The sequence below is a fragment of the Schistocerca gregaria genome, unplaced genomic scaffold (assembly GCF_023897955.1).
Source record: "Schistocerca gregaria isolate iqSchGreg1 unplaced genomic scaffold, iqSchGreg1.2 ptg000867l, whole genome shotgun sequence".
Lineage (NCBI taxonomy): Eukaryota > Metazoa > Arthropoda > Insecta > Orthoptera > Acrididae > Schistocerca > Schistocerca gregaria.
In genome coordinates, this window is record NW_026062229.1 from 1 (window position 1) to 16,747 (window position 16,747).

At 57.0% G+C, this 16,747-nt stretch overlaps 3 protein-coding genes across 3 annotated transcripts; 1 reads left to right on the top strand and 2 right to left on the bottom strand.

Moving 5' to 3' along the window:
- Positions 1-334: 334 nt before the first annotated feature.
- LOC126323741 (son of sevenless homolog) lies at positions 335-4,429 on the bottom strand. The gene is made up of 4 exons (XM_049994736.1): positions 4,314-4,429; positions 4,130-4,211; positions 1,405-4,061; positions 335-1,150 (listed from the first exon to the last, which is right to left on the bottom strand). The coding sequence occupies exons 3-4, from the start codon at positions 3,932-3,934 to the stop codon at positions 672-674; spliced, it is 3,009 nt and encodes a 1,002-aa protein (XP_049850693.1). The 5' UTR covers positions 3,935-4,061; positions 4,130-4,211; positions 4,314-4,429; the 3' UTR covers positions 335-671.
- Positions 4,430-11,746: 7,317 nt separating this feature from the next.
- Positions 11,747-12,611, top strand: LOC126323730 (6-pyruvoyl tetrahydrobiopterin synthase-like). The gene is made up of 4 exons (XM_049994722.1): positions 11,747-11,903; positions 12,033-12,150; positions 12,223-12,309; positions 12,425-12,611. Exons 1-4 carry the CDS (start codon positions 11,860-11,862, stop codon positions 12,599-12,601), a joined length of 426 nt encoding a protein of 141 aa, XP_049850679.1. The 5' UTR covers positions 11,747-11,859; the 3' UTR covers positions 12,602-12,611.
- Positions 12,612-12,709: 98 nt separating this feature from the next.
- LOC126323729 (uncharacterized) lies at positions 12,710-15,480 on the bottom strand. The gene is made up of 3 exons (XM_049994721.1): positions 15,275-15,480; positions 14,720-15,143; positions 12,710-14,637 (listed from the first exon to the last, which is right to left on the bottom strand). The coding sequence occupies exons 2-3, from the start codon at positions 15,010-15,012 to the stop codon at positions 12,720-12,722; spliced, it is 2,211 nt and encodes a 736-aa protein (XP_049850678.1). The 5' UTR covers positions 15,013-15,143; positions 15,275-15,480; the 3' UTR covers positions 12,710-12,719.
- Between the last annotated feature and the right edge of the window lie 1,267 nt (positions 15,481-16,747).

Sequence of the window (16,747 nt, forward strand, 5' to 3'; positions counted from 1 at the left end):
ACACACGCGAGACAGATTTTTGAGGAGAAAGTCGCCGCCCAAATATAAACGTTATATGTACACAAAGTATGCGAGGGATGTGCGTTCGAATGGGCGACGGAAGAGAGGACGAGAGCTCGTGTCGATTCGGCGCGTTCGCCGCATGGGGTAAAGTTTTGGCGGGAGAGCTTGGACCAAGTCTGGATCAGCGAAACACGGTGCGAAGAACGCAGAAGAGAAGGTCACTTTGAAATCGAGAGCAAGACAACTCCGTAAAAAAAAAAAAAAAAAAAAGAGAGAGAGAGAGAGCATAGTGAAAAACCCTCCCCCCCCTTTTTCTCTCCTGTCCGCGTTATAAAGGTTGAAATTTTTTTTTTTCTTTTACTGACGATGAAAATGTAAGTCTCCAAAGGGACCCCGAACTGTGGCGCCGCGGGCCACGCGAGGAAAGGTCCCACCTTGATCGACTAGATACCCTTTAGAGGACGCGCGCGTCCAAGGAATTTCGCCACCCAGACTCGAAGACGCAGAGGAGCGAGAAATCGCTTGGAAGAAGGGAGAGATTTTTTCCCCGTTTTCCGACGCGAGGGGGAAAAAAAAATGAAAAAAGGCCGCCTCGAAGCCCGCGAGGGCGCGGGACCCCACACTCGAGAAGGGGAAAAAGCCGGCGACCCGGCCAGCGCGCTCGCCCTTCAGATGATGTGGACTTTGATCTTGTACTGGTTGGTCTTTTCCAAGGCGATGGGCGAAATGCTGCGTGTGAGGACGATGCAGGCCAGGAGGTCATCCGGGTGGTCCCTCTTGTACTGCTTGCCGAAAAGCAGGAGGTTGGCGACGTCGTCGAGGTCGACGTAGGGGCGGACGTCGCACAGGAACTTGCGGTTGCCCTTCTCGACGATCTGGACAGCGAGGGGCTTGCCGGTCTTGGGGTGCGCGAACTCGAGGCAGACGCGCTGGGCGTCGGGGAACTCGGACGAGAGGAAGTTGGCGGCCGCCTGCTGGAGCTGGAAGTCGGGGGAGTCGGCGCCAAGAGCGCGAGAGGAGTCGAGCGGAGAGGACGAAAGGACGAGGCGGTTGAGGGTGGGCAGGTTGGAGTAGTGGAGCTCCGGATGCAGGCGCTGGCCGCCGAGCAGCAGGGGCGCGGGGTCATAGAACGGAGAAGGAGACGGTCCTAACAAGAAACGGGGAAGGGCGAAAAAGAGGGGGAAAAAAAAAAAATCAGTAAACGGGGCACAAAAAGCGCGTAACCCACACACGTCGTGCGCGTGTATGGGTACAACATGGGACGCAAAAGAGTGAGAGGAGCGCACAACGCGTGGGGAGGGAGGTTGTTTTCAAAAGGAGGGTCGCACCCCGCGAAGAGGCCGCAAAGCCGCAGGGGGCACGCGCCTGGGACTAGGAAGGTTTAGAGAGGGAGAGACTTACCCTTGAAGCATTCGAGTTTGGGGGACGGCGGCTGGAAGTCCAGGTCCAGGTCGGCACAGGCGCCGGTCAGGAACGCCCGGAGCCGCTGCTTGATCAGGGGCTGGTGGGGAGAGACCAGCTCCAGGGCCATCAGGTGGACCTGCTGCTTGGTGAGCTGGCTGTTGAGCGAGTCGATCATGCGGAAGAGGTACTGGGAGGAGATCGAGTTCGAGGGGCTGGAGGGGTCTTCGCGGGGGGGGGGGGGGCCGTGATGGGGCCGGTCGTCGGCAGCGGCGAAAGAGGTGGACCAGAGGGAGAGGAACGCGGAGGGGGAGTCGGACGCGTCGGAAGCCGAGAACTTGCCGATGTAGTTCTGGATGATAGGCACGTCGAGAAACGGGTACTTGAATCGCTGGAGCCTGGAAATCAGCTGGAGAATTTCGCCGAGAACGCGGCACTTTTCGAAGTTGATCTTGTCGCCGATCATGTCCGGCGCGTGTTGCTCCTGACTGTCGCGCAGCATCGCGAGGTAGTCCTGGATCACGGGCACGCAGGGCGGAGAGAGCTGGATCTTGACGCTGTACTGGTGCAGCACGTCGCGACACTCCCGCTCGAAGTAGGCCGTGCTCGACACGGGCAGTCGCTCGAAGTGCGACGGAGAGCGCTGCCGGTAGCTGTGCAGCGCGTGGAGGACGGCGCGAGTCGCGAGCAGGTTCCTGCTCTCCGAACAGGTCTCGGCAATGTCGATCCACTTGACCACGGCGCTCGCCGTAGACGAAGAGTCCCTCTGCTCGGCGCTCACGAGCTCCGCGGTGACCCACTGACGCAGCGAGTTATAGGCGCTCTGCAGCGCCCGGACGTTGGGCGCCTCGTCCGCGCGCGTCGCGAGAGACCGACTCGCGTCCAGCAACTCCTGCGACTTGATCGCCGCAAACGGCGCGTGGTGCATCAGGCACAGCTGCCTCGCGACCTCCCGACTGTCCAGGTCAAACACGCTGCACACCTGCTCCGGCACCACGGGCGTCGGACGCTCCAAATCGGCGTCCGCCTCACCGCCCCGCGCCAAGTGGCGCTGAATCGCCAACTTGAGCGTCTCTCCAAGCCTCGGCTGCTTCTCGCTAAGCGGACCCTGCACGAAACCCACCAACCTCTTGAACAACTCCGGATCCTCCTGAAAATGGTAAAAGTGGCGGTCTATCCACGTCTTCAGCAGGTTGAACACCCTCAACATCACCGGCGTCTCGTACTCCTGCCTGTACCTCTCTATCGCCGCCGGCGCCTTCTCCCTCGACGGCGGCACGTTGAACCTCGCTATCAACAACTCCAGCACCTCCGCCGGCGTCGCGAACGACTGGAACGTCGCCAAAAACGAAAACAAACTGTTCGAGTCCGGATTCGCGTGGTGCGTCAACCTCTCTATCAACTTCGGCAGCGTCGCCGCCCTCACCGAATTCGTCGTCGGATCCAAGTCCAAATTCGACGGCGAGTCCGGCGTCGCAAACACGTAATCCCTGTCAAACTCCAACTCGAAGTCCACCGACTCCTTCCTCTCCATCACCATCCCCGCCGCCTGCCCCACCTGTCCCGCCCCCACCTGTCCCGCCCCCAACGTCGACGACGCGTGGTGCTTCTTCACCTTCTCTCCCAGCGCCGCCGGACGCGGCCCCCTCTCCCTCCCCGGACGCGGCTCCAACCACTCCGATATCTGGTACAACTCGTCCTCGCTCAACGTGTGTATCGACATCAGCATCTCCCTCAGCGGCGGCACCGACTGAAACCGATACGGCTGCTGCTGGTACTGCTTTATCGCGCGAATCGTCTCGCTTATCTGGTGCCTCTTGTTCCAGTTTATCAACCCGTTCAGGTAATCCCGATTCCCCTCCTCTATAAACATCAAGTCCGTCAAGTACATCCCCAAATACGGTATGCACGGCGGGTTCACGCTCTTCAAGCACCTCCTCATGTTCGCGTAACTCTTCGAACGATCCACTATCTGCGACAACTGCTCGTAGTTCTTCCTCAACGGCGTCGCCACCCCGTCCCACGTCTGCCTCAAACGGTACACCGGACCCCGGTTCAACCCCGACACGACCTCCATCACCGCGTTGTAATTCCCCATCCCGCACAAACAATAACCTATCTCTATGAACTTCTGCACGTGCTTCACCCTCCTCTTCAACGACTCCTGCGTGCACACCGTCGTCGCCACCCACCCAGACACCAAGTTAAACCTATTTATCAACTCCAACACGTTCGGCGCCAAACTCTTGTCCTTCTTCGTCCAGCTCAACCCCAAACACTCCCACGGCTGTATCCTCACCCAAATCTCCCACTCTATCAACGTCAACTGCCTCGCTATCTCCTCGCTGCTCTGCTCCAGCAACGGCGCCTCCCTCACCAGCGCCGAAAACGACGGCCTCCTCACCCTGCCCGGCACCACCTCCTCCTCGCTCTCCAACTGCTCCTGCAACTTCCTCGTCAACTTGTGACTCAGCGACTGCGCCACCGTCCTTATCGCCGCGTTCTCCTCGCACCTCTCCAAAAACGCCATGCACCTCTGCGACAACTCCGGGCAGTTCTTGTAAAAATCGTACCAGCACTTCTCTATCCAATGCTTCAACACGTTCAGTATCCTCAACGACACCGCCTTGTTGTCCACCTCCGGCGCCGTCTCATACCTTCGCAAACCGTCAGTCCTCCCCCCTCTCTCGACCAACTCCCTCTTCTCCCCCCCCTCCGCACGTACCTCTTCGCCAACGCGTCCACCACCTGAAACGGACTCGCGAACGACCGGTACGTCAACACGAAGTCGTACAAAAAATTCGAATCTAAAAAAAAAAAAAAAACACGCACGCCCACCCCGCCAAAACCAACCCCCCGTCAGCAACTCTCTCTCCATCACCCCTCATACACACAACACGCCCCCGTACCGTGCACGTAAGGATGCGTCAGGCGCTCTATAATCTTCGCGAACGTCCCGGCCTTCAAGTTATTCGAATCGTCCAGAATCCTATTAGACGGCGAGTCCGGCTCGTTGAACACTATCTCGCCCAACGCGTACTCCTCCCCCTTCCGACCCTCTCCCTCCCTCTGCGGCAAACTCTCCCTCCTCTCCGCCGCAAGCCCCTCCTCCCCCTCCGCTCGCTTCACCTCGCTCGTCGACAACGACCCTCTCTCTCGGCCCACCTCGTACTCCTCAGGAGCCCGACCACTCATACCGGAATCCAAATCGTACGACGACATAGAAAAAAAAAACACCTCTCTTCTCTTGGCACAACCAGCTTCGTCACACTCTAGTGACTTCTTCCTTTCCGCCTCTCGAACCCTTCTGTAAACTAGGTCCAGCGAACGCGGTCACAACTTCACCTCCGGCAACGCTACGAGACCTCTTCTCACGCGCAAGCCACTCGTCTAAAAAAACAACTGCGCCCCACTCTTCGAAATGCTCTCTTTCGCCTGAGACCCACCCCTCAAAGCTCTCGCTCTCTACTACCGCTCTCTACACCCAAAAACCATAGTCAGACAACGGTCTGCTCCCCACCGCTCCCTCACTACCTCCATACGCACACGGACCTTCTCGGCTCGAAAACGCCAAAAACGTGCCCCCTCAAGAGCTCCAAATGCTAAAACCCCGCTTAAACCGTCGTTGCTCGAGACCAACGTGCCGTAGTCACCAACTCTACTCACGCACTCTTTAGGACAATACTGTCTAGAGACCAGCGTATACGCGGACAAGGGGGACACTGTACACACTGTTGTCGAAATTCTGATTCGCTATATTTATTGTGTCAAAAAAAAAACCATAAACTGGACGCGCAACACACACACCTCTCCATCAGGGCCCTCCCTCATCACCCTCGCCCCCCCCCCCAACGCGAGCTCGAAGCGAGCTCGAAGCAGCCTCAAGCTCCAATGCAAATAAATTCGCAGCAAAGATCGACTGCTCAACTCATAACAACAACTCGAGCTCGGTCTCTATCAACGCGCTCAAGTCGCCCGACGCCTCCCTACCAGCGCTCGCCAGCCGAAACAATATCTCCGACCGCCAACTCGCCGAAAGCGTCGCGGAGTAGAACTCTCCCGCATGCTGAACCGCCTCCTGGCGCACGTCTGCCCTCTCGTGACCCAAGCAGGACAAGTACATCCTCATGGGCTCCTCTCGCTCTTCCGCAGACTTTCGAAGATAGCGAAGCACACACTGATACGCCATCTGACGCACCTTGCAAACACTGTCAATCACTCGGATCGGTGCGCACGTGCGGCTCTTGGCGGGAGCCAAGTCCGACGAAATCGACGCGGTGGACCAGGCCCAGTATCGAGTGACCGTCTCGATAAACGAAACGTGATGACACGACGCTGCAGAAGGAACCACTGGCGCCTTCTGAAGCAGCGCGTCAAATTCAGACAGGTCCTGACAAATTCTTTCCAGCCGCTCCACCATCACGTTCAGACACGGCTGGTCCTCGCAGGCCGCGTCCGCGTAGCACTCGGAAACGAGACCTGTCAAGGAACTGTGCCGGCGCAAGAACGGGTGACAAGTTTCGATTTGAAGTTGTACCAAATACCAGTCGTCCTCTGCGCCGCACGCAGCCGCGAGCGCGCACTCCGCCGATGCGTCTCGGTGCGGCTGGCTTGCGGACGCGCCAGAGAGAGACGAGTCCGCCTGCAGCGCCCAGATCCAAGGGTGCTTCGAGGCAATGCGATGCTCTTCGGCGAAACGAGCAATTCTGCCCAGCGTCAGGGCCACGCGCCTCGCGGCCGCGCAGAAACCGTCCGCGCGGAGCGGCTGAACGTGTCGGTGCACCAACTCGGTCAGCAGAGGCTGCGTCCAGGGCAGCAGCTGTTCGCTCGGCGTCCTCAGCCACAAAATCTGTACGATTTCGCTCAGCGTCTCGACCAGCTGCGCGTGAGGGGCGCGGGGCGCCGGCGCGCCGCCCCGGTCGAGCAGCAGCGCGTGCAGCGTCGGCAGAAACTTCGCGAACGGGACGGCGTGCAACTGGACGATTTTGAGCAGTCTCTGACACGACACGCACACAAGCTCGGACTTGGACAGAGCGTGTATGAGCTTGTGTAGAAGGGGGTCGAGTCCGGAGGGACGCCGCTGCAGGTCGGACGACTCCGCGGGAGAAACCAGGGGCGGCGTCACCTTCCAAGGCTGCATCAGGTAGACGCTCTGATGGAGCAGGCGGCGCGCCTGGGCGTCCGTCGGAGGCTGGTCGGCACGCGACGGCGGAGCGACGATGTTCGACCGACAGAATTCGGCCAGCAGTTGCAGAGAGGTCGGCGGACGGGAGCGAGACTGCTTCGATAGCAGCTCGGCGAGGCACTGGAGCCATCGGTCCGTGCGAGCGGCGAACCCGTCGGAAATCTCCGACAGGCGTTCAATCGCCGCGCCGTCGAGCGGCCGGGGCTTCTTGCGACAGCAGAAGAGCAAAAGTCGAGCTCGGCGCTGACAGGAGCGAAACAAGTCGCCCCGCTGGCCAGCTCGCGTTATCTCGTCGATGACCAGGTCGATGAGCTTTTGGACGCGCTCGCGGCAGAAACGCAGGCGAACCAACGGAGACTCGTCGGGCGCGTCGAACGGGCCGTCGGGACGAGGACGCACGACGGCGTCGACGAAGTCGAGAGACGCTGTCGGGTCGAGTTGCGAGGCGGGCCTCTTCGGCGAAAGTATGTAGAAAAGCGCCCGAGAACGCAGGTCGCTGCAACAAAGCAGAGCGTGTATGAGCAGCGGCTTGACTGGACAGAAGGCGCGACGAGAAAACGCGGAAAAAAAAAGTTGCTTGGCGTCAGCAGGACCAACAGAAACCAGTCGAAAGTGAAAAGTGGGCGACATGCCGCGCAAGACGGACTCCACGCAGAGGGAAACGCGCGCCGGAGCCTCCGGACGCGGCGAGAAGGACGCCTCCGAACCACGAGGGGCGCCGGAAGAAACGCGGACGCGCCCCAAAATGACGTTCAAATTTCGCGTCCAACGCGGGTCGCCTCGATAGCGCTCGAGCCACTCCTCGAGAGCGCCTCGCCACTGCACCCGCGCGCTCTCCTCCCCCGACAGCGAGACGACTCGGTGAACGCAGAAAAGCAACAACGGCAAGTCGCGGACCTCGGACGCGCTCGGAGAATCCACCAACTCTCGAAACGCCGTCACCAAGTCCAAGCTGTCCCCACCGCGGAACGCCCCGGGATGACAGAGCTCCTCGACGACCCCCCTGAATGCGCTCGACGCCTCCCCGCGCCCAGCCGCGCGGGCGGACGCAAGTCCGGCGCAGGGACGCGCCGGGGAGACCGCGGACGGCAGTTCATACGCCGTGTATGGCGTGTGTGTACGGGTGAGGGGCGCCTTGAACAGCTGCTGGGCCAGCGCCGGGAGGCAGTCGGCGACCTCGTCGGGGGAGAACGCGGCGCGGACCCGAGTCGCGAAGAAGGAACGCGCGTCCTCGTCCAGGCGAAAGGGACAGCGGCGAGCGAGCGCCCATTCCAGCTTCAGGGCCACCAGGCGGGTAGTCGGCGGCGAGAGGAACGAGGGGCACAGAAGCAGGCAGAGCTGCTCCGAGGAGAGCATGGCGACGCCCAGCGCGGAGACGGGCAGAACGCGACTCCTCGCCCACGCGACCTTCAACTCGGGCTCGATCCATAGGTCGAAGGGCGTTTCCCCCTGCTGGTCGGCGAACACGACCAGCGTCGGGCGCTCGAGGTCGACGACGGGCCGAGACGGCGCAGGGGGAAGGCAGTCCAAGCGAAAGAGGCGAAAGACCAGACGATCGAACTGGTCGCGCTCCGAGGACTCCAACTCGAGGCAAGGAGACGCGCACAGCGCGAGGAACGCGTCCAAAACGATCCGGGGCACCTCGAAACAGGCACAGGCGTCCGAGCACGGCGGCCGAAGGCGGAGCAGCGCGGAAGCGGGCTCGCCGCGAAAGGCGCGCCCCTCGGCGGCAAACAAAACGCAAAGGGCCCGCACCTGCGCGCGGACGTTCGACCTCCGCTCCAAAAGAGAAGAAGTCAAGAAGGGATCGCGAGCACCGACGAGGAACCACTCTCGAACCAAAATCGTAGCGCCGTCCAGCGAAAGGCGACCATCGGCATCGGTATGTATGTCGTGTATGTACGTGAAGTACGAGTGCAGGGTGGCGTCGTCGCGCTCGACGCGGATCGCGGGAATGAGGTGCTCCAAGAGCATGGACGAGACGCGCCAATCCGCGGGACAGGCTCGCAGCCGCTCCAAGACGAAGTCGTCGGTCGAGCTCGACCAGGCGCGCGCGACCGACTCTGCGGGCCCGGTCGACAGGAGCAGCGCCATGGACTGCTTCGTGGCCACGCGGACGCCCCGCTTCGCAGAGCAGAGGTGGGGCAAGAAGAACTCCAGCACCTCGCGCATGCCGGATTCGGTCGCCACTCTCTGCCTCAACAGCTCAGCGATGTGTATGGCGTGTACGGGCGCGGCGGACTCGAGCGAGGACAGGCGCTGCGTCTGCGTCTCCAGCAACAGCCGCATGACGCAGAGAGCGGGCAGGGCGCGCATGATGGATGGCTCCACCTTGACTATGTGCGCGAGCCACTGGCCGGCGCGGCACCCTTTGTCCTTCATGACGTCCAGGACGAAGTCCGGGTCGCGACTGGAAATCAGGAGGTGCGAAAATTGGTTGTCGTAGTCCAGTCGCTTCATGAGCTGGATCAGCGCCTTGGGGGGCGCTCTGGAGGGCCCCTCCGGCCTGAATAGCGTGGCGTGGCAGGGCAGGTCCTTGAGGAGCGAGGCAACGTCCGGGGAGGCGTGCAGGGCAGGGTGGGCTTCGCGGAGGTACTCGTCCAGGCGAAGAAAGGCGACCTGTTCCTGGCGCTCGAGGTCTCTGTGCAACCAGAGCACGTTGCCGTCCCCGGCGGGCGGCCAGCGCCACGAGTACATCAGGAAGATCTCTATGAGGGAACGAAGCGTAGGAACGTGCGTCCACAGCCAATAGCCGAAGGACAGATTGGCGACCGAAGAGAACACCAGCACGGCGCACGCCTTCCAAAGGCGGTCCCTGACCACCAGCTGAGAGGGCAGAGACGCCAGGCACTCGAACGGGGGGTCCAGGGGGTCGGACAGGACGGCTCTGATGGACGGGGGCAGGGGATAGGCGGCCAGGCGGAAAATTTCGAGCGAGGCTCGAAAGTCAGATATAAGCAACCGCGTCGTCTTCCAGCTTTTTTGCTGCCTGATGGCTCGGAAGCACAAGTTGCCAACAACGTCTAGGAGCTCGTTGGTCTGATTGACGGACGTGGACGCGGCTCTGAGGATGGCATCCAGCGAGACCGGAGCGGAAAACAGCAGCGAAAAGACCGACTTGAACACATGACCGGACTCGGCGAGATGAGGCGCCTTCGAAGCTACATACGTCGAGCAAGGGTCCAGAAATAGCAGTCTCTTCAACAACCTTTCCAGAATTGCATCCCACGACTCACTCTGGCTGGTAGAGCTGAAAAATTGGGACATCGCTTGGCACCAGTTCATAGCTGCGACGTGAATTTCCGTCAACTCCAGTTGAATTCGGTCGACCTCCTCCTGGCCGAGCCTCTCCAGCACGCCGCCGGTCGAGCAAGCGGCGGCAGGCGCGCACTTCTGTATATAATTCGACAGGCTGAGCACCTGCAGGTGAGAAACCACGTCGGCTATGTAAGTGCACCACGCCTGCTTGATCGTGTCGCTCTTGCGCTCGAAGTCGTAGACCGGCTGAAACAGGGCAACGCAGCACTTCTTGAAGCACAGCTTGTGGTCCGTGGTCGAAGTCGGCAAGTATTGGAAGATCGTGTATAGCTTCTGCTTGACGGCATTCGACGCGGAAAAGTTGAGCACGAGCTCCTGAATGAGCGCTGCCAGCTCCTCTTCTCGCTGGTCGGCGGGAAGCGTCACCCATATGCTCTCCAAGAGCTTGGAAATCCCCTTGAAGGCGGCGGGCGATCCGCCGAGCGGGTTCTTCCCGTCGACAAGGGCGAGCAGGTGGTCCGACTGCAGGACCTCGCGAAGCGCGACGCGCGAATAAAAGGGATTGAACTTCATGAGCCCAGACAGGCCGTCGGTCACGAAGGTACCGAAAGAAACCATGTTGATGCGAAACAAATTTTGTACCACGATGAGGTCGTTTTGCGTCGACTCGTGCGTATGTGCTATGACGTTAGAAAACAACTCCCTAGACAGCACGGTCGTCACCGGGTTCTGCAGCCACTGTCCCAGGTGAGAGGATGCGAGCAAACGAACGCCGACGAAGGGAGAAGTAACAATCATGACGCGAATAATGTTTCGAAGCTGGTCGTTCGACGTGGGCGTGTGCTGTTGCAACTGCTGCTGTCCCAAATGATAGTTCAGTATGTCGTGGACGTAGGTCGCAACGCGCTCTCGAACCGTCTGTTCCGGAAAACGGTGGCTCAACAGGAAGGGCCTGGCCTTTGAAGCACTTTCCTGGCCCTCCTTGTACAAGGTTTCTTGTGTATGTAAAACAGTTAGGACGTTCGTACAAAACGGCGTGCACAAGTGCTCGTCGACCCACATGCGGCGGCAGAACGCGTCTTCGAGATAGGCCTGAACGAACTCGACCGGCCACTTCGGCGCGTGCTTGAACCCGCAGTACAGCATCGACGCGGCCAGGATGTGGCCGTAGTTGTTCTTTTTGAAGTGCTGGGGCTCAGAGCCCGACTTGAGCTGCGTCACCAAGAACTGCCAAATCCTGTCGTCCTGGCACAAATTCGGCGCGGCCACCTTGGCGAGATAAATAAGAGGCAAATAGTAATTGGGATTCGCCGTCAGAGACGCGCCGAGGTTCTCGAAGCACAGCGACAGGGTCTCCAACACTTCGCCTGTATCTCTCAATTGAAGCGCAACCAGCATCCTGTTGGCGAGCTCGGAGGCGGATGCGCCGGCAGCACGCAGGTTCGGAGGGACGTCATCGGTACGGTCGATCAAATTTGTCGTCTTGCTGCGCTTCGTCGGAGACGACTTGGACTCGTGAGAAAGATCGAGTTCGCGCTTGCAGCCCTTTGCGGCGGGGAGGGTGTGAGAGGTTGGAATTCAGCGAAGTTGGAGCGAGAGTGCTCGGCGAGATAGAAGCTTGGCGTACTGAATTCGAATTTTTCATTTTTTTTTCTAAATGGTATCAGAGGAACAATATACTCTATTGACAGGGGAAATAGTCGGTATTGCTCCCGTTGCTCTTGAGTGAGTTGATTCATGAAAAAAATACGAGAGCGAAAAGCTGGGGATCATTTAAGATAGCGTATTTGATGATCTCGTTTGTCGGTCGCTTTTATGCCGAATCTTTGGTAGCCGAGATAAAAAAAATGTATATGTGCACGTTCCATGTCGAAAAAAAAAATGAGCCAAGAGCAAAAAGGGTTTTTTGCCACATTGTTTATGAAAAAAACAGTCCACGTAAGTAGTTTTCTTTTCAGACACCGATTGTCGAACGTCTGCGCGAGGTCATTTACTCTCTTGAGAAAGTTGATATGCCTGTCTTATATGTGACGAGAAAAGAGAGTTTCTGCGCCTGGTAGGTTTGATTAAATGAGGGTGATGTTCGCATATGGCTGATTGAGCTTGCCGATTTGCGTACAATAAGGTTTTCTTATAGCGTTTGCGTACCGCGGTGTTCGTTGAAGCGCTGATCTTTTTTCGGAAGTCATCGCCTGCATAGCTCAAAGCTTTCCGATAGCGACAATGAGAGGGTGTTTGGAAAGTGCAACAGTCTGAATGGACATGGGCATAATTACGTCGTTGAAGTCACGGTTTCTGGAGAGGTATTTTTTTTTTTAATGCCAAACATCAAAAAAAAGTCCTTGGTGCTAATGAATGATCCTCTCTTCTCTCAGCCAGATCCCACGACTGGCATGCTGATCAACCTGGCAGACTTGAAGAGATACATCGACGAGGCATTCCTTGAATCACTAGATCACAAGGTACGCGGGGAAAAACACGTCTGGAGGGGGGGAACGCGTCGCCCTGCGCCGCTACCAAAGCTTTTTCCTATATTTCGATGTCTCTGCGTGCTCTGACCACTGGTTAAAAAAAAAGAACATAGACCGAGACGTGGAATACTTCTCCAAGGCGAATCTGACTTCCACGACCGAGAATTTGGTACTATATATGTGGACCCAGCTCAAAAAGACGCTGCCAGACCCAAAAATTTTATACGAGGTCAAATGTTGGGAAACAGAAAAAAACAGTGTGTTTTACCGCGGCGAACTCTGAATAGAGTTTTCACGGCCGACATCATTATCTCGTGCGGCCCGTGTCCTTGTAGAACAGTTTTTTTTTTCAGAGATCTATTTGAGCAGGAATTGGTTGAAATGGCGTAAAGAGCCCCTGTTCAGAGGTCAGATATCCAGGCCCAAGTGAGCATTTGCTCTCCTGAAACGAGCCTTGGAGTGACTTGAATACGAGGGTCCACCTGAATATCCTGGACGACAGTGTCCCATATTTTTTGACTCGTCGAGTCGGCCAGCTCGACCTTCAGGTGGCTTACTGGAATGTATTGGGTGCTGCTATTTTTTTTTTTGCGCAGGCGAGAAATAATCTTTTCCTTTAGTTCTTCGACGAGCAATCGATTTCTTCTTTTTCTGCTCACGTAGGCACGGGACAGAAGGAGCACGGCTAACAGGTTCAAGACCACGACGATTATCAGGGCGTTGTCGAAGAGAAGCTTGAGAACCCACCTTTTCAAAGTGCATTTGAGACTCAAGATGGGTTGATTGCCGACGTAGCTGTAGTGATCGAGCGATTGGTCATAGCGAACGTTGCTGTCGTATCTCAGTTTTTTCCACAGAAGGTCGATGCCCTTGCGGTACCGCTTGTAACCGGGCAGAAGGTTGGAGCAAAGTGTTTCGAGATCTACTTGGCTGGCCCAATCGTTGAGGGCCTCGCCGCATAGAAACGCGCCTCTGCGGACTCGGAGGTACTGGACCAGCTTGTCTTTGACGATTGAATAGACCTGGTCAAGGTTCTGATTCGAGGGGAAAGGTGATTGCAGCTTGAAGTACCAGAGAGCGGCGAAGCCGAAAGAAAAGACGACGAGCAGACAAACGAGAAGAAGCCGGCACCCGCTCTTGATAGAGGACCAGGTCATCGGCGATCTGGCGGGCACTCGTTCGGACGTGGGAAAGAAGGGGTCATAGGAGGATGGCCGGTATTGATACGTGTGCTTATTGTCAAACGTGGCCTGGTTCCAGTGTTTCGACGGCTCGAAGGTGGGCTTGGGAGTCGGGAGGTAGAAAGAGTGATGGTAGGCTGAAGAGGAGGATGCAGGACGCTGGAATGAGGTTGAAGAGGAACTGAAAAAGGGCGTCGAATCGGTCGTTGGGAACGAAGATGGGTTATTTTGGATTGGCTGGAAAAAAGAAGAGCTATAGGGATAAGAGGGTTGAGGAGGTACGGACGAGTACTGAGATGTGCCACCACTAAAGAACGAAGAGGGTGCGCGCTGTGACATCAAGTTGTAGTCATATATAGGTGCAGAATGAATTGGATTTGAAGGATTGTTTGGAGGTAAAATTACTGGTTCTTTTTTGATAGGCGAATTAATTGTTTGGCGATTTGATTTTGGCTCTTGAGGCACGGACGCATTTCTAGACTTATAGGCGTCTTCTATTTTTTGAATTTGATATTCAACGTCGTATGGCTTGTCTGGCGTGTCTTCGAGGTTGGAGGTATCTCGTTGGACTTCGGACTTCGCCTCTTCTAGAGCGTCGTCTCCGACCTGAGACTGAGAGTCTCGAGGTGGCTCGACGGTTTTTTGGCCGCTGGAGGGCGTTTCGGATTCGCCGACCGCTGCTCGAGTCACAGTCTCGGGCGTTTCGTTCGAGTTATCCTTCGATTCCGTTCGTTTCTTCAGCTGTTGAAGTCCGCCGGTAACCAACTTCAAGGGTGAGGAAAGTGCTTCCCAAGGTAGCCGAGATGACAGAGATGCCGAAAAGCTCGTCCAACTCCCTCTGAGGCCCCTTCTTCTCAAGAACGTACTTCTGTTGTTTACGCGACCCGCGGACATGAAGCCGGCTCGGCTCGCCGGCGCAGAAGGAGCTGTCTCGTAGCGCTTGCGCTTCTTCGGCTGAGGCATGAACTCTACCTCTAGCCATTCGCTGCAGTTGAGAAACGGGCAGGACCCCTGCGTAGGAAAGCGCGAATGACCGGCAGGAGAGCCTTCTGCTTCGGACGAAGCCGACTCGGACCCCTTCTCGGACAGGTCCGACGGAGACGTCGTACGAGATTTTTTTTTGACGGGCGTCAAGAATCTACACACAAGATGATTGTCATGCGAGGAGCTGGATTGGTCAGAGGTGCATTTGGAGGAGAAGAGCGATAGAGTGTACGTACGATGCGTCTTCTTGTCGGTGAGTCTGTGGTGGCTCGACACATTCAACCTGGGTCGACGAGTCAGCGTCATCCTTAGCCTTCAAATCTTTTTTGGTTTTGCTTGGAGTGGACATGGCATCGATTGGCATTTCCTTGCGCCAGGAGAACAGCTTGCTGATTGAATTTTCGTCAATTTTTTTTTTGGGAGTGCGCGTAGTCGTCTTCCCTTCGCCGGAGGGGGAGGAGAGGTTTTTTGGGGCGGTGCGAGGAGGTCTGCCTCTCTTCGCGCGGCGTTTTTTGCCCAGAGATGACATTGGCGTTTTCCACTGAGAATAGCTCAGCGCAGTGACTGCGCCAAAAAAAGGGAGAGTGCGACGTGAGAGAGGAAGAGCGACGACAGGACAGATTTCTTGCAAGTAAGATTGGCGTTTGTCAAATTTTGAAACTCAGTAAAAAGAGACTGTCAATCTTCTGATTTTCGATTTTGACACTTTGTGATTTTCAGTTTTTCTCGTAACTCACAAGTGGTCCTCGGCCGTGAGAAGGGGCGCATCCTACGGGTGCATTTTCGCGTACGATTCTCGCCGAGCGCTTTGAAGAGATGTTGACGTGGGGCGCCGTACAGTCGAGTCCCGAAGGTAGCAGAGGGACGAAAATGTGCGAACGGTACAAAAGATTCGATGTGAGTTCGAGGAGACCCTCTGTCTTCCTCCCTGCGTCAGGAGACGTGCGCACTGGGCGTAGCGACGCAGAGTTTGCACCGTTGAGGTAGAGGGGATTTTGACAAGTTTTGAGTCAATCATGAACATTAAACAAAAAAAAAATCAGAACTAGTCAGAGGCGCTGAATTGATGAAAGGGTGGCCCTTGTCGAATCCGCCAGCGGAAGAAGTCGAGTCGGGGATTTCGGCGGTTCTTCGAGACTGCTTCGCCGCAAAAACTAGGAAGGCGAAGGACTGGGATCGAGACGCTTTGGAAAAAGCTGTTGAACGCACAGAATGGGTTTGGAAGGTATTTGCACGCGACTGATTTTTTTTTAAAAAGTGCATGAAAAGAGACTTTAACAGCTGTAGTATGTTTCTCCCCGTTGGTCGACGCGCAAAAGATTGCCCAGCTTGCCTACGGCCAGAAGAATGGGGAAAGTCTCGGAGAGCGCGTTCGAGCCGCGTTGGAGGCGTGGCTTGGCTCTATAGAGTCACTGAATCCGTTTCTCGACTGTCGATTGTCAGTTTCTTACCTTGGTGATTGCCGCGTGCACCTCTATCTGTCCCTGATTGACAATGCGGTAGCGGGGCCGGAGCTGTTTGAGAGCGTCATGTGCGATCTGACAAGAGAGCGCGAGAGGCCCATTCGACTGCCGGAGCTCCGACAGATCGAAGGCTGCATTTCGAACAGCGCGTCTCAGCAAGGAGCGATCGAGCTGCTGTTGGAGATGGATGCAGAGTTGGACGCGCTCCTGAGCGAAGGGCAAGCAATAGAAAGAGCTCGAACGGACAGCGAGCGGGCGCCTCGGTCAGGCGCCTACCTTGATTTCGAGGTCGACTTGCGCAGCGAGGGCGCGGACCACGCATGGCTGAAAGAAGAAGTGTGTACGCACAGTGTGTGTGTGCATCACAGAGAGGCGCTGTCGATATTGATAGACGAAATTTGCCAGAAGAGCTGGTCCAGTAGCCTGGAGTCGCTGAAGAGAGTGCTGGCCTGCGTAAAGCCGTGGATCAGCGTCGACGTGCAGCACTTGGCGGTTTTTTGCTGCATGCTGAGAAGACAGAAGTCCCGCGAACTGAACAAGTGGCTGATAACGTGGACCATAGAGCAGACAAAAAGCAAAAACTTTGCATTCAGGTTGTGGAGGCGTCAGACCAGCTCGCTACTGTGCGACATCTCGTCAACACATGCGGCGTTTTTCAAGTCCTACATCATCTATTTGGTGAAAAACCTAAAGTTGGGACGCGCGGCGATGGCAAGTGAATTCGCACATCATACAAACTGGCTCGAGTCGTCGAAGAGGGCCAATCGTGTCCTAGAGGAGTATGAGCGCAGAATTCGAGAT